At 33.8% G+C, this 16,970-nt stretch overlaps 1 protein-coding gene across 7 annotated transcripts in view; it reads right to left on the bottom strand.

The window, feature by feature from the left end:
• ADAMTS6 (ADAM metallopeptidase with thrombospondin type 1 motif 6) overlaps window positions 1–16,970 on the bottom strand; it is a 336,979-nt gene that overhangs the window by 135,575 nt on the left and 184,434 nt on the right. For all 7 annotated transcript variants that reach the window (XM_074202710.1, XM_074202713.1, XM_074202711.1 and 4 more), the window contains one exon: window positions 4,622–4,768. In XM_074202710.1, coding sequence (XP_074058811.1) covers window positions 4,622–4,768 — 147 coding nt within the window. The remainder of the gene's footprint in view (window positions 1–4,621; window positions 4,769–16,970) is intronic.

The raw sequence follows: 16,970 nt of genomic DNA, 5'->3' as shown, positions 1-16,970 counted from the left end.
GACCATCTTTCTAGTAGGGTCTATTAAGCCACTAATTGCCTATTTTTTGATTGACATTAGACTCTAAATATGGCAACCCCATAAGAAATAATACTATCTTGGTCACCCTGAAATTCTCCTTTCAGCCTCCTTGAGAGCTGGTTTTCAGGAGCCAATCAATTTTTCTTTTCTACTTCATTTTGAGATGTTAGATAATAATTTTGCTCCCCACATGTTCAACAGTCATGCTTTTTGTGAAAATGGTTCTATTTCCATATGGAACTCTTCCATATTTAATATGGAACTGAAAGAGTCTGATATAGCTCTAGCAGTTTAAACAGTTTTTACAGGTCCCTAATCTAAATAGAGCTTTACTTGATCCACAGAAGCCCCAGGAATTGTTGAAAACTATTTGAAATTACCCTATCCTCCCTCTAAATAGTGGGAAAGAGATCAAAACTAATCTAAATTCCTTTTGCCTGCTCTCCACTGCCTGGTAGATCAGCCCATAATCATTGGTGGGTGTGAGCCATAATACCGGTTCATCTTCTCTTTACTTTTTTTTTAAGTTAAAAAAATAGTCCCGCAGGCAGATAGGAAGGACACTACCTGCAAAGCCGTCGTCGAAAACATCAGAAGCTGGCATAACTCGTCCATTTTAACGGAAATGGGTTCTTTATTATTTAATCGGGACGGCTTCTGGGCGATTCATGAACCACTTATTGAATCACCGAGTTTAAGAAATCTGAAAAAAAATATTGGGAGTTGGTAAACACCACCTCCTGACGGATTGACAGCACTCAGTGTTTCAGAATGATACCAGAGAAACTTGTACTCTACTGACTTTTATGGTCAAGGAATCAGTTTCAGCCCAACATAGTGAATAGCGAATCTCCATAAATCATAGAAAGCTCATTGTTAAAATCCATCGTCATCTTTGGCCTAGGCAGGCACTAAGGAGAGAAAAGTATGCATTTTGTTGGCTGGGCTGAGTTTTCTAAATAATTCATCTTTGAAGGTTTCTTTTTCTTGAGGAAAGAAATTAAATAAAATATTATGAGCCTTCCTGGGTCAACTTTAAAATGTAAATTTAATCATAATTCCTTATCAGATTATTTCTAGATTTTAAAAAAATATCACATGTAGCTACTGAAGCAATTAAATTCAGAGTATTAATAAGAAAGAACAAGAAAAAATTCAATGAAGTCACTCTTATGTCTTTGTGTTCCAGGGACCTGGTCTATTTTAAGAACTTTGGACTACTTTTTTTTTTAAATGCATGCCTGGTCAGATTGCCACTAGAATTTTTTAGTTTGCATGAAAAGCAATATTCTCCCAGGTCTCTACCAATGATTGCCTCTTATGAACATTTTTTGAAATAGGAATTGTATGAACAACCCTTTAATTGTGTGGGATGGGAATATTTCCATAAATTATAGGATTAGTAATCCCATTAGACAGTCACAACAATCACAAAATCATAGATTTGGAGCTAAGAGGGACCTTGAAATTCATCTAAAATCATCTCCTCATTTTAGAAATGAGGAAACTGAGACCAAGAGATATGGAGTAATTTGCCCAAGTCACAAAAGTAGAGATTAGATCAGGGGTTTGATTACTGGTCCCCTGACTCCAAATGCAATGCCTTTTCCATTGTACCAATACTCTCCTCTATGCTTACTATGATAAATCCCATTCACCTATTTTTCTGCCTTTGGAAAAAGTCCAAACTTCTTGCCTGAATAATGCTACTTTGGAAGAATTTTGGCTCCACAATAGCAACTTCTACTTATTTTGGCAAATCTTACGAAACCAATGGGCCTGAGCTGGAATTGACACTGATTCATACTCTTGGAGTAATAGAATGGTCACAATATGGTTTCAGTCAAGCAAATTCTGACAGGAGTTTAGATTGAGCCCGTGTACTGAGGTCAGTCAGGCAGAAGGACTTTGGAAATGAACCTTAGATCTCATTAAATCTCTTTTAAAAATTAAAATTTAGATAATCCACAGGCATTCTCAGATTTACCATATAATTTATCTTTCTAGTGATACTTAAATCTACTAGGTAAGTGAGGGCTTTTATGGGATGGTTCCAGTTCCATATTGATTTTAAACCTTAGAGAAGCAGAAAATTTTACCAAAGGGTAAAATTTGAGTGTTGGGATTAGATCATTCTTGTAAAATGATATCCTTGATTCCTTTAGGTTACAAATGCCTTCAAGTCTATTTTTGTGTGAATTTTCTTGGTACAAAATGTAACCAAGGATAGTATAGTCAATTATTACTAAGATTAGAAAGCCTTTTGGACATATGTTAGATCCTTCAAAAAAAGTCTACTTGGATGGTGTGGGATGTGTCAAGCATGCAGCCCACAATACTCCCAAGTGTTACCCAAACACAAAATATAAATAAAGATAAAATAAAAATAATGATATCACATTTAAAAATTAAGCCAATATGTAGCCCACCGAATCTTTATTTTGGTGTAGTGGCTCCCATTTCTACTTGAATTTGATATCACTGGAGTCAAAGTCTCTGGGCAAACCCTACCAAACTGGAAAGGCAATATGTTGGACATCAGGGGACCATCCTAGTTAAGCTCAAAGAAGTTCATAACCAGAAGCTGATTCTACCAAATAACATTTTAATTTTATTTTTGCCATAGGAAATCATGAAGACCTAACAAGTATAGAACCAACAAGATCTTTCTTGACAGAACTACTCATAGTAAGAAAATTATGGACTCTTGAAATATTAGAGAAGTATTGAGACTTCAATACCTTCTGAATTGACTTTTCATCTTTAATCCATTTAACAATTTTTATTTTGTTTAATTTACTGAAGCCTTTTGTAACACTAGTGTTGGAAAGTTACACAAAAAATTATTTTTTTAAAGTTGAATTTCAACAAGCTTATACAGTTAGGACCTCAGTAGTGCCAAAAATAAATTCCCATAAAGTAGCAACATTATTTATACTTACACTGTCTATTTCTATGGTACTGGAACCAATTACCATATTTTACATAACTTTATCTATGAATAGGGCAAATTTGAATACATGTGACCACTTCATGGGATTCATTATTTGCACTAATCAGGATCTGCTTGTGTATTTATGGCTATAGCTTTGAGCCATCAAGAAACTTGATTCTACTTTCAGCATATCTGAACTCATCCACTAATAAACTATGCTATAGCATGTCTGCTATATTTTAATTCCTGATGTTTTTCTTAGGTAAAATAATCCTAAAGAGAAAAAAAATTTAAATTTCGAAAGGAAGATCATGCCAACATAAACTTTGGGTAAACTGAATTTCTTAAAAAAAAAACACAGCAAAAAACAAAAAGCTCTCATTGCCTAAATTTTCTCTAAGTCAATCTGCTTTCTTAACAATGTGTTTCATCTTTTTTTTTTTTTTTTTAGATTTTGGCAAGGCAAATGGGGTTAAGTGGCTTGCCCAAGGCCACACAGCTAGGTAATTATTAAGTGTCTGAGACCAGATTTGAACCCAGGTACTCCTGACTCCAGGGCCAGTGCTTTAACCACTATGCCACCTAGCCACCCCATGTGTTTCATCTTTAACGACCTCTTCACACAAAAGAATTGAGGTCAATGGTATGACAACAAAGTTCTGAAATCTCTAAGATGGCTCAAACTAAGTTCTATAGGTGAGAGAACTGGGAGAACATTTGCTTTCCTAGGGCAATGTATACCTCTGCTAACTGAAAACCTTTTTGAAGAAATTAGACTCTTGTAACATGCATGAAGGGACCAGCAAAATAACTCCCAAATGCTGGAAAGATACAAAAGTCATTTGTTAACCAGTCTCTGATATTCCAAAGAGACATTTTCATTGTCTCTAAGGGCTAAATTCCTGGGTGTTTACTATATTGGTATTCATGTATACCATCCTTAGCTTTATATAAAACCAAAACATGCACTATGCAATTTTCCTTTCAAAGACATTTCTCTTAAGTCAGTTGACCTATATTCAAACTAATGTGTGTTTGAGTTTGGATGTTTCTTTATTAAATGCTTTCAAACTTCTGTGATACTCTGTTTTTCTATCAATGATTTTTTTAGGTTTTTTTTTTGCAAGGCAAATGGGGTTAAGTGGCTTGGCCAGGGCCACACAGCTAGGTAATTATTAAGTGTCTGAGACCGGATTTGAACTCAGGTACTCCTGACACCAGGGCCGGTGCTTTATCCACTGCACCACCTAGCCACCCCTTCTATCAATGATTTTTTAAAAAATTTATAGTATTTTCATGTAACTTGTTTGTATATAATAAAAAAATTACACAAGTCTGAATTTTATATGACTTGGCTACATCTTTATGAGACTATATATATATATATATATATATATATATATATATATATATATATATATATATCATATATTTAACAACCTCTCAACCATATTCCTGCTCTAGTTCCTCTGAAATCTATTTAGCAGACTATAAAACCATTTGAAAAGGAGGAAAAAGAAGCTGCCACAATATAAAGATAATTTTAGAAACAGCCTGGGATTATTGTACCTCTATCAACATATGAAGCTCTAGAGTCCATTATTGGACTCCTATGAATGGCTTATTTCTGGAAAATCTCATCATTCCTCTCAAGAGGTTACTTACTCTAAAAAGCTTGTGATATAGTCCCTGCTACAGGCAGACCAGGAAAAAGGGTTGGTGTTTGCAGTAATATGAGCTGCCATAAGTTTTGCTGCTTCATGACCTTTGGTCCCACACGAATTTCCAATTCCATCATGGTTCATCCCAAAACTGTCCAAATGAAATAGACAAGAAAATGAAAAGTGGAAATGAGAAAAATATACGTAATTTTCCTATGGAATAGGATCCAATACATGACTATTTTAGACTTTTAGTTTAGCATTAGAAAGGATTTTAGATATCATTGATTCTATCCCCTTCATTTTACAAAAGAGGAGATTGAGACACCAGGAGGTTAAATCATTTATTTGAGTTCAAACAGTAAGCAAGTACCAGAGGTAAGATTTGAGCCTAGACCTCACACTCCTGAGTCAGTGATCTCCATTGTATCATACGGTCATTCTTGGTGAAAATTAAATACCTAAGACTCAAAATTCTTTTACATTCAATTCAAACTGAACATAATTTGTGTCTGAGGTTTATAAAGATGATCACATGTGCATCACTTATCTGAGAACTCTCCAATAAGGATATTAAAATTATTTCCATGCATAAAAAGATTTGAACACTAGTTTATTAATCTTGCTTTTTGATAGGCTGACACAGATGTCTCTTATTAGCCCACAGCAAGTTCTTTATCTACAAACAGAACTCAGAACTCAGATTTTTCTTTTCAAATCACACAACACATCCCCATCATCTGTCTCTATTAATGTATTATATTTAACATAAAGCCAGCTTTTATGATGTTGAAAAGTGAATTGATCAATAAACATCTCAATGGCTGATATACATATAATATTGTGATAAGACCAAGACACAGTTTCTCAGACCCTGCTGTAGCTTCCTCCTCCTATGCAATCTGATAGATCCCATCTACCCTGAAGTACTTTCCTGGTCCAGAGGCATAAAAAGTACCAGCTAAGTGTAGCTGTCACCTGTCACTGCCATCTGAAGTAGCTTCCTGAAACTATGCAATCATCATACCTTGATGTCTGATTAATCACACACACACACACACACATTTCCCAATACAGATGAGAGGGATTATGTGCAGAGGAGTTAAGTAATCCTTGTTGCATATTCTTGCTATTATTATGGGTCAAAGTTAAGTTCATCCTCAGTTAATTGTCCAGTAATTGTCCAATTTGTCCTTATAGATAACCTGAACTTAAGACACTTACAATGAATATTCTAGACATTGTGATCATACAAATAAATGAAGAGCCCACACAGTTCTTGCCCCTAGAGAACAGACACAAACAGATGAAAAGATAAGAGTATCAAACTACATCTAAGTACCAAAGGAGTTGTACACATGTACATAATGTATCCTAAGCATTAAGGGGATAGGAAAGAACTGGTGAGCTCTTCCTTCTGGGAAGGGAAGCTTCTTAAAAGATACAGAATTTAAAACAGGTTTTAAGGATGGGGAGATCAAAAAGGCAAGAGATGAGAAGAAATATGGAGGCAACTATAAAAAATACAATTTTTAAAAGAAGAAAGCAGCCCAGTGAGGGGTCAGTGAGGTTAATTTGTCTAAAGCATGGGGTTCATTTGTTGACATAGTGGAAAATGAGATTGGAAAGACTTATTGGGGCAAGACTGAGGATCCTTGAATGCCACAAGAAATACTTTTTGTTTTGTTTTGTTCTTACGAAGCAATGGGGTTAAGTGACTTGCCCAAAGTCACACAGGTAATTATTAAGTGTCTGAGGTCAAATTTGAATTCAGGTCCTCCTGACTCCAGGCCTGATGCTCTATCCACCATGCCACCTACTTGCCCATAATTTGAACTTTTACACAAAGAAATTGAGATTAACCAAAGTGTTTTGGACAAGTATGTTCACTAGTCACAAAATGGAAACTCTCAAGGGTAAATCTATTCATGTTTGTATTTTCCTTCTGGGACTAGCATAGGAGGACACACACACACAGAAAAAATTATTCTTAATAGATGATGAAAGCAATATTTCTGGAAGATTAATCTGGTAGCGAGGAAGATGCTTTTGAATGGGTTAAGATTGAAGAGAGACTAGGAAGAAGGCTATTGCAATCATACAAGAGTGCATTAATAATGATCTGAAAAAGGATGAGAGCAGAAGAGAACGGATAAATACAAGAGACTTTGTGAAGGAAGAATCAGAACTTTACTCCTATCTTGCCCTCTTTTTCCATATCTTATATTGTAACTTGCTTGAATGGAAGGATGGTGGTAACTGTCGATAGAAATGGGAAATTTAGGCAGACAAATGGGTATAGAAACTTACCTTACAACCTATGTTAAATTGGGAAAGTTCTTTAACCTTTCTATAATTCAGTTTTCTTTGGAAAATCAGAGGGTTGTACCTAGATAACCTCCTAAATCTCTTCTAGTTCTATAGCTTTGATCCTGTAAAATTCATCTCTCTTAACACTAAGGATTTCCTTAAGAATAGACAAGAAATATGAATTCAGACTGAAGTTCGTTGAATTTGGGATTCCTCTGGGATATACAGCTAGAGATGTTCTGCAGGCATCTGTAAATGTGGAACTAAAACTCAAGAGAGAAGCAATGTTGGATCATGGGTATGTTTAGATTATGGACTGGGTATGCTGATACAGCTTATATACCATTGTTCAGGGCTTGCCTATGGCGTGAGTATATAAAGTTGGGCATCATAGATGAGATGAAAACTGAATTTTTGGAAGTTGATGAAATCACTCAGTCTATAGTGAGAGTAAAGGAGAGGACTTGAGAGAAAATCTTGAGGTATCCTACTATTAAAGGATAGAGCATGGATTATGATTGGTCAAACATGTAGGAAGAGTCCATGACAAAGTATTATCATAAAAATCCCAGATAGAGGAGATAAACAGAAAATAGTCAACAGTATCAAATGACGCAGGAAAGTCAAGAAGTATGAAAGTCAGTAGTAGTGATGGAACTTGAACCCAGATCTACTGACTACTGGATAAAGAAATTTTATCTATTAAGTATCTAATAAAACAGCTGAAAAACCTAGATAAAATTTCACCTATAGAAGCACATTAATTTCCAAGCATTCTTAGTCTATACAAGATGTTCTGCAGTATATTTGTCTTTTGAATATCTCTGAATCATTTTTCTACATGTAGTCAGAGTCTAAGTGATATATAAAGTAACATGATTTGATATGACATATTATATAAATAGTATATATATTACTATAGTATTAAAGTAGATACACTGTAATATATTCTATATATAATAGGAGATTAAATAAGATGGAGTCCTGAAAGCTACATCAATTTTCATCCAGTCTTGTTTAAAAAACTTTAAATATGACAGAAATAACTAGTTTAAAACATTAATATACTATTTCTTATGACCATTTTCCCTCAGTCAAATAATGTCATTGTTGTTCTGTTAATACCACCCATTTGTGAATACACACATGTTGTTGTTGTTGTTCTTTGTCATGTCTGACTCTTCATGACTCCATTTGGAATTTTCTTGGCAAAGATATTGATAGGTTTTACCCTTCCTTCTCCAGATTATTTAACAAATGAGGAAAATGAGGCAAACAGGTTTAAGTGATTTTTCCAGGATCACACAGCAAGCATGTATCCGAGGCCAGATTTGAACCTGACCTGAACTGTAGCATATAATTAAATATTTGCTATCATCAGAATCCACTCCTTTCCTCTTCCCTAAGTCACCCTTCTATCACCCTTTCTTAGTTTTTGATTCCATACTTCTTTAAGTACAAGTTACCTTCTCCCTTTATTTACATGTTCTTTATCTCTCTGTGAGATAGAAACTTTCTCTGGTTTTCTCCACTATCTCACTGGCTTGGAAGCATTCTAGGCAAAATATTCAGAGGTCAAGGGCAGGATAATGATTGCTCCCCCACCCACCCTCCCACCAATACCCTCAGACCTTACTTTCAGATAGCTTTGGTCTAAGGAATGACTTCAGATTGAGAGTAGTCAGACAATTCAGATAGATAAGATTAACTTCTAGTCTCTGAATTCAAAAAGTCAGCAATAGAGTTTACATTTGTCCAGGGGTGACTTCAAGCTCTTTTCTAATTCTAAACTTAATCAGAATTTTTTTCAGAATGTCACAGTCATTTAACAAATAAAAGATTAATTCTCATTGTTGCAATAATGCTTTGTTTATATATTACAGTTATAGTGGATGTCCTCAAATTATTTTTCCTATTTTTCTCTAAAAGTCATGTTCCCCTCTCATTTCCAGTTCTTAGGTATGTCACCAATCTTCTGTGTTCATTGTGAAAAATTAACAATATGATTCAGTATGCTTTCTGAGGTTTTCAATTGTTCTGAACTAAGTGAGCAGTGATTGAAAAAAAATTTATTGTTGGTATTTAGTGAAACCATTATTGTTTTTCTAATATCTTATCAATCCATCTATGACTTTATCCAGTTTCTAATTAACCATTAACTTTTGTTTCTGTATGTTTTATTAACTTTCAGAATCATTTTGTTCTTGGGTATTTTCTATCTTGACCTCTTTGCTTACTTCCCACATACCTTTTATGTGTATATTCACAAAAATTATTTTGTACCATTTGACTTCAGATCCTTTGTTTTTCCTACTCCTTGCCTTAAAAATCATAAGAACTCAGGAGTGGAATGAAGCTTAAAAGGTCATCTAGTCCATCTCTTGCAATCTTAGGGCAGGGCCATCCATCAAGCAATCAACCAACTGAGAGTAGTTACTAGGTACCTACCAAGTATTGAAAAGGAGCACAGGGGTAGAGTTCTGGACTTGAAGTCAGGTAGACCTGGGTTCACATCAGAACTCTGAGGCTAACAAGCGAATAGCCCCAAGCATGTCAGTGAATCTTTCCATGTGCCTCAGCTTAACTATAGCTGCTTTCAATATATTATGTAAGATTTCATGGGTTTTATGAAGGGAGTATAAGACATAGTCATGGTACCCTTGTGGAAATTATATTCACAAAGGGGATGTGAAATTAACCCATATAAAACAACTAGCAACGTAAGACAGTATACAAAATTAATGTTAAATCTGGGGGAATAGGTAAAAAAAAGAAGAAATCAACTTGGACTAGAATGGTCAGGGAATGTTTCTTTTTTTTCTTTCCAAGATAAATGAGATTTCTTTTAGGCCTTTAGACATAAAAAGATTTGGAGAATAACAACTCACATTGACAAAAATGACAAGATTTGAAAAATACTTTCCTGAAAACAGGTAGGCACTCAGAAAGTGAAAAAGTTGTCAGGTCTAGAAAGGATCAGGTCTAGAAAGACATAGGATTCTGAACCAGTCCAGTCTTTTTTTCTACTCATTCTCTAGGTCTTTTCCTGACTCTAAATTCAAACCTTTCCTCACTCAAGCCATGTCAGGAATGTGTTCCTATCATTATAATTCAAGAAAGTGATTTTCTTTCCCAGAGCTCAGGAAAGCATTGAACACTGAGTGACTTGTTCTGTCATTGGTCATTAGTTTCCCTTCCCAGAATCATTACTCTGTATTTATCTTTATTAAGCTCTCTGAATTTAAAATTCACTTATTAAACAAAGTCAATTCGAACTGAGGTCCTGTTTATAAAGACACTAACCACCCCATTTTAGTGTTATCTGAAAAATTTAATGAGCAACTTCTTTATTTCATCATCAAAATCACTAAGGAAAATAAAACACATCCTCATACATGTACACAAACATAAACCACAGGACATAAAGGAGAATATTTCTTCCTTGATTCTCTCAGTGAATTAATCATATTAAACTTATCTCCTTAATAACCCTTAAGACACATGAAGGTATTAATTTTCAGTTTGGTGTATATATACTTTCCCTATATCAAAGTAAGTCAGCTAGAGATTTTCACAAGGAAATCTTGCTCCTTTGGTCCTTAATATTGCCATTTGACTCCTGAAGCCACAGGGATCTTACTCTTCAATCTTGACCTCTCTGTAATGAATCTTCAATCTTTCCCTTTCTATTTGGCTTCTTTCTGTCTGCCTACAAACATGATCAGATCTCTCCAAACCAAAAAAATAAAAAGATTCAATTAATCTTTAACCATCAATTTACTTCTCTTTCCTTTATCTACTGGAAAAAGTAGTCTAAATATGAAGTCACCTTTTTCTTAATATCAATTTACTCCTCAACCTTTTGCATCCTGGTTTTTGTGGTAATTACTATTGAAACTCTTCTTCTAAAAGTTATAAGTGATCATTCAATTTCTATTCTCTTTTCTATATACTCTTTCCCTTGGCAACCTCATCTACTCTTCCAGTTTCACTATCATATCTAAGAAAATGAAGTCCAAAATATATATATATTATATATATATATATATATATATATATATATATATATATATATATAAATTTCCAATCTTAACCTCTCCTTTATACTCCAGATTTTCAAGTTAATATTGTCTATATGCTATCCTGACCTGGATTTCCTACTGATGACCCAGACACAAATGCAAAAATATTAACTTAGCTTCTCTTCAAAACATGTTTTTCCTTCATTGTGTCATATACTAGAGGACAATTGAGAGATCAGCTGGTATAAATGTCTCATTTCACATAAGAAACAGTTCTTTGAGATTAAATAACTTTCCCAAGATTACTAATGAGAAAGCTCCCCTGCTTGAGAAGCTTCAGTGGCTCCTTATTTCCTCTAGAATAAAAAAAAAATTTATCTAGTTAGTCTACTTTCCCTGACATAATATGCAATCCTCCTTGTTATCCACTCTCTGATCTAGTCCAATTTCCCATTTCCTCACCTTATCACATGATATTCTTCCCACTTTTGAACAGACTATCCTCTATATTTAGAATATATTTTTTTCCTTACTTCTACTTCCTGGCATATTTACCTCAAGCACCACCACTTCATAAAATATTCCATATTCTCCCAGCTTCTACTGCTTCCCCCCAACCTTCAAAAAAAAATCCTTTATTCTGAATGTTTTTGTATCTCTCTATTTATATATGTACATATTGTTTCCTCTAGTAGAACATAAATTCTTTGAAGGCATGACCATTTCTTTCAATCCTGCCTCTGATAGGTACTAGCAGATGCAAATCATTTAATCTCTCACTGCCTTAGGCAACCCTCTAAAACTCTTAAGCTACAAATGAGTGTCCATCTGGCTTGATGGAGGAAATTTTACCTTGGCAGTTTCCAACACTTTTGAAATCACAGGTTTACATAAGATGTAAGTATAAGCACTTAGCTATATATTTTTAAAACTGCAGGTTATCATATATCTTTCAATTTTGTCTATTAACTATTTCTAATATAAGTAATTGATCTGATAATCTACAATTGTTCATTATATACTAAAAAGTTAATCTAATAATGAAGCAAAAAAATTATTTCCATTCACCAAAGAACATTTCCCATAATTAGTTATTGGGTAGAAAGCCATTGCTTTCAAGGTGGAAATGATCATCTTTGGCTCTCTTTCTTTCCTTTCCATTCATAATTCATCACCAAGCCCTACCATTTCCCATAGTTACTATCTTAGGCCTTTAATTACGAAACAGTAATCATATTTATATTGCTCTGTACCAAGTGGAGACTCAAGACAAGTTGACTAGTGACTAATAAGTGGAATATTATTTTTCATTTCTTTAGCAGGATGAAGTTATCAACTGAAAATTCCACAAGACAACACTATTCAAGTAATGTTCCAACCTATAATTTGCAGAACTCCTTATTATAACCAGATTGTTCTCAAAATGATTCTTAAATATGCTGAACTGCAATTTGAATTTTATCATTACCAAATTATATGAAAGAGAATCTATAACTTAAAACAATAGCATTAGAGCAATATGCACCAAGATTCACTAGCAAAAGTTGACTTCTCAATAGCTCCAATTTGTAGAATTTTTTCTTATAGAGAATTGAAATTTATGTTCCTCAGACTTTCATCCATTGGTTCTTTTCTGTACTTTGAAGTCACATAGAATAAGTTCATGCTCTCTTCTATAAAACTATCACCAGGATGCACCCCGAAGCAATTCTTGTTCAGACTCAACAGCTCCACTTATGTCAATAGTCCCTTTTATGCCATCATATTTCTGGATGATCATCATTCAGTGAAGCTAGACTCCATGAAGGAGAAGAACAAAAGAAACTATCAAACTATTTTGTCAGGGAGAGAGGAAATCACTTTTAGCATATTTTAACTGATAGCAGTGAAGTAAAAAAAGACACAAAGATATAAATAGCTGAGATCTCTTGGCTAAGAGAGAATAAATAATGAATTACTCAGTTAATCTTATAACCTGTAAGATTGTATTTTTTCCCCTTCTTATAATGATTGAATTTTAAAATGCCCAAGAGAAAGAAAACAAAATTTTTTGCCATTACAAAATCTTTCCAGGTCATTATTTATAGGAAATAAAAAGCTGTGAAATACAGGGAAATGTTCACAAGTCACAGGCTCACAAAACAACTATGGCAAGTGAATCAATCCCTCTATAAAGGAAGAAAGTAGTCTGACTGTGAATCATAAATGTTGCATAAGATAGTTCTAGAGTTAAGAAAGTTTGATACTATTATTACCCTGGAACAGCTGGCACAAGACCCGGTAAAGAATAAGCACCATATAAATGTAAGCTACTATTATAATTATTTCTATCCAGAGACAGATTCATGATATATAGAACAAGCTATTTGTATGTTCTTAAATCTATGTTCATTCTTCTGGGAATTTCTATATAACATTTATCAACCAATGTCAAAAAAGGAAGGGGATGCTTGTATTTTCTATATTTTGTAATAATTTGAGTATTATCTTATTTGAAAGAGTATTTGACAAAAATAATTTTTTTAACCCTTACATGTTATTTATGAAATTTACACTGGTATATAGAGGAATTTCAGGGGTTTTAACCTTTTTTTATTTTTAGGGTGTTTAAACAAAGAAAGTTTGCTTGGTTTTCATTTTAAATGCCAACTTACCATTATAAAAGCAACAGATTTCATTCTGCACTACTGACTAATATCCTACTCTTGATTTTGATGCACAGTTCTCAATGGCTCATCTGGAAGTTTCATGAGAGGGAGGAGGGGAAAGAATAAACATGGCCTAATGAGTATAAATTTAATTATGCATTTAGTCTGGAGATTCTTTTAAAAATCATAACAGATGTTTTCAAAGCAGACAGACGATCTGTATAGCTGAAGAAAATCTTTAAAGTGACTATTTTGATCTCTGTCCCTAAGCAATCTGAATTTAAAAGCAGAAGATAATTATGTTACTAATATATCAACATCTTTGTTTTTGTTAGACAATCATTTTTTCAAAACTTTGTCTAGCCTTTTTTTTTTTTTGGCTAAATGGCAAGGCTTGAAAGTATACTCTGCAAGTGCCAGTCATTGTTTAAAAAACAAAAACAAAAAAAGGTTCATTTAGAACTTTTTAAAAGATAGAAGACACAATTACATGATCTAACATACCAGTGTTGCTTAGCCAGGAAGCACCAGTTCCCTATACTTATTTGATTTCATTTCATTTTAGTAGAGTATACTGATTTTCTTTTTTAAGGTGAAAAAGTAATAGGACAATTGTAATTAAATTATTATCAACAAAATACAAGGAAAAAGGAATCCCCTTTGTCAAATTTATAATACCTATAAATCTTGTTTTCTTCAAATTCAATCCTAACTAGGTCAAAGTACTTTGGTTTACCTTTTAAAATGGGCCTTGAATTTAAGAGATATACTCAGAGAGTCTTCAATGGATTCAACTGGTTGCCACTTTTACATTTATTGGTTATTCAATAAAACAGTTACTCAGATTAGCTAATGTGTTCTCTCTACCAGAGGTTAAGATTAAATTCCATCCATGGTTTCCTACCCAATTTACTGGGAAAAAAATGAGCATAAGGTTTTAATCGTGTGTAGAAAAATTTAATAATGAAGGGGGAATAACACAGAAAATCTGAGAATTAGACTGTTTCTTGATCTTGATGTGAGGATTTTTCTCATTTATTATGAGTATTTCTTTGTTAATGGTTTCCAGGAGGGAATAAAATCATTAAGAAATATCACTATATCTATTCTTTACTCTCACTAGGAGATAGCATTGTCACTAGTGACCCAAAGCATGACTGAAAGTAACCTAAAAGTAGGAAAGGATTAGGGGAAAAGTTACTGCAAAGATTCAGAGATAAAATACAATTGATAAAGTACTGCCACTAATAACCCATGTTGTGCAAGAAAGAAAAAAGGCATAAGAAGACATACATAAAAGGTGTGTGAAATGATTAGTATGAAGTAATGGGAGCTTCTCAAAGGAAGTCTTATCTGAGAGGGAAAATTGGTTACATAGACTCATTCCTGACTATCATCTACAATTCTTCTCCCTAATACAAATACAAGCAACATCCAATTCTACTGATCTTTTCTCAACAATGTCTCTTAGACTCATCTCTTCTTTTCTATTTCCTGTGACACCATTCTGTTTAACTCATTACCTTGAACAGCCACTGAGCAGTTAACTTGGCTCTGATTAATGTCTTCAACCAACACTATTTTCATGAAGTCATTCTCCTGCTTTTTGAGTCAATACAAGCTCCCAATGTATAAAGACTGAAACACTTTGGAATGAGAAATGATTTTCTACTCTATTTAAATAGCTCTCCAAAGTTAGATGTCCTCCAAATTCATTTATCAAACCAATTGCTGGACTAAAGCTCCAGGTGTTCATAAATCACACACACATATGTGTGTGTGTGTGTGTGTGTGTGTGTGTTTATATATATACACAAATAAATACATTTATCTTATTATCAGCTGCTATTCATATGTGGAAATCATCAGAGCATTCATGTTTAAATTTCTCCGGTATTCTAAGATTTCTTTAGAACCTTTTAATCATCATCATCTTACCTGGTACTTACAACCCATAGTTTTTAATACTGCCATAATTCTGAGTGTCCCAAAAGTTTCATATTAATCTTTAAACTGCTTCTAAGACTTTGCTTTATGAAAAAGAATTGATAAGTTTCATTAGGTTTCTATAGCTAAGTTTATTTTCTATGATTAATACAGCAAAGTTCATTTTATAAAATTCCCCTTATAAATTGTATTTTTCCAATAAAATTATCTCAGAGTTCAGTGTTGAAGAACAATGTGGCGACATTAACTCAGATCCTATATGGATTAGTATGGAGTTGTAAATTGAATATTTTCCACCAATATTTCCTCTTTTCTATTAATGACTTTGAAATTTGTAAACTTATGTTTGCCAGTAAGTCAAGCCAATCGGAATTTATCAAGCCAACCACGAGCCAGGAATTGTGCAAATCCTTGTGGACATACATACAAGAATGCAAAAAAACAGTACTTGTTCTCAAGGACCTAACAGCCTAATGGAGAAGACAACATGCAAACAACTATGGATTGAATATACAAAATATCATAATCACAGTAAGGGAAAGAGCCAGCATATGGAAAAGACTTCTTTTAGAAGGCAGTATTTAACTGGGATTTAAAGGAAATCAGGAAAGCCAGGAGGTAGAAGAAATATGGGAGAGAATTCCAGGTACTGGAAACAGCCCATGAATATGCACTGAGAAGAAAGAGCTTCTTGGGGAGGAAACAGCAGGGAGAGTCTGTAGTCACTGTTAAGAGTACAATTAACAAATACCCCTCTGGAAGGCTCTTACTTGCTAACTGAACCCACAACTTATCTTCAAATAGGCTAACCCTAAGGGGATGGGGGAAAATAATGTCCTGGGCCATTGGTCCAGGAATGAGTACTTGTTTGGGAATCTAGGAATCACCATGAACTCTTATTTCTAAACCTAGTTCCTGGGATGGTCATGCTCTTTTGAAGATGAAACAAACAAATGGATGACATCTTATAGGCTTTGCCTTCCTCTCATATTTCTTCCTATGTTTATCTTTATCATAATATGACATACTCTTCTCTCTTTTGATAGAAAAATTAGGCAGGGAGATAAAAATTAATTTTTAACCCATAATGCCATTTTTTATTACAAGTATGCATTTCTTTTCCTTCATTTAAGGAATGAACATAAGATATAAGGAATATCCCAGAAAAGATTTCAATGTTGATCAGAGCTATTCTTCTATGAAATGAAGAGAACTGGATGATTTTGTATATACTCAAGAGATAAGGAAAGGTGAATATCTGTTTCTCAGATTTCCCTTGGAAATAGGAAACCAAAATCACTATACCCTGAATGTTTCTCTAACCTTTCTTTTAACCTCCATCTATTACACTTCTGTTAAGATCTGTGAAATTTTATTACACTCCATTTCCTTGATTACTAGTGTTATAATGTAAGACTAATGATTT

This window comes from Macrotis lagotis, chromosome X (assembly GCF_037893015.1).
Source record: "Macrotis lagotis isolate mMagLag1 chromosome X, bilby.v1.9.chrom.fasta, whole genome shotgun sequence".
Lineage (NCBI taxonomy): Eukaryota > Metazoa > Chordata > Mammalia > Peramelemorphia > Peramelidae > Macrotis > Macrotis lagotis.
Note: the sequence above shows the minus strand (reverse complement) of the source record. Positions and strands in the feature narration are given on the sequence as shown.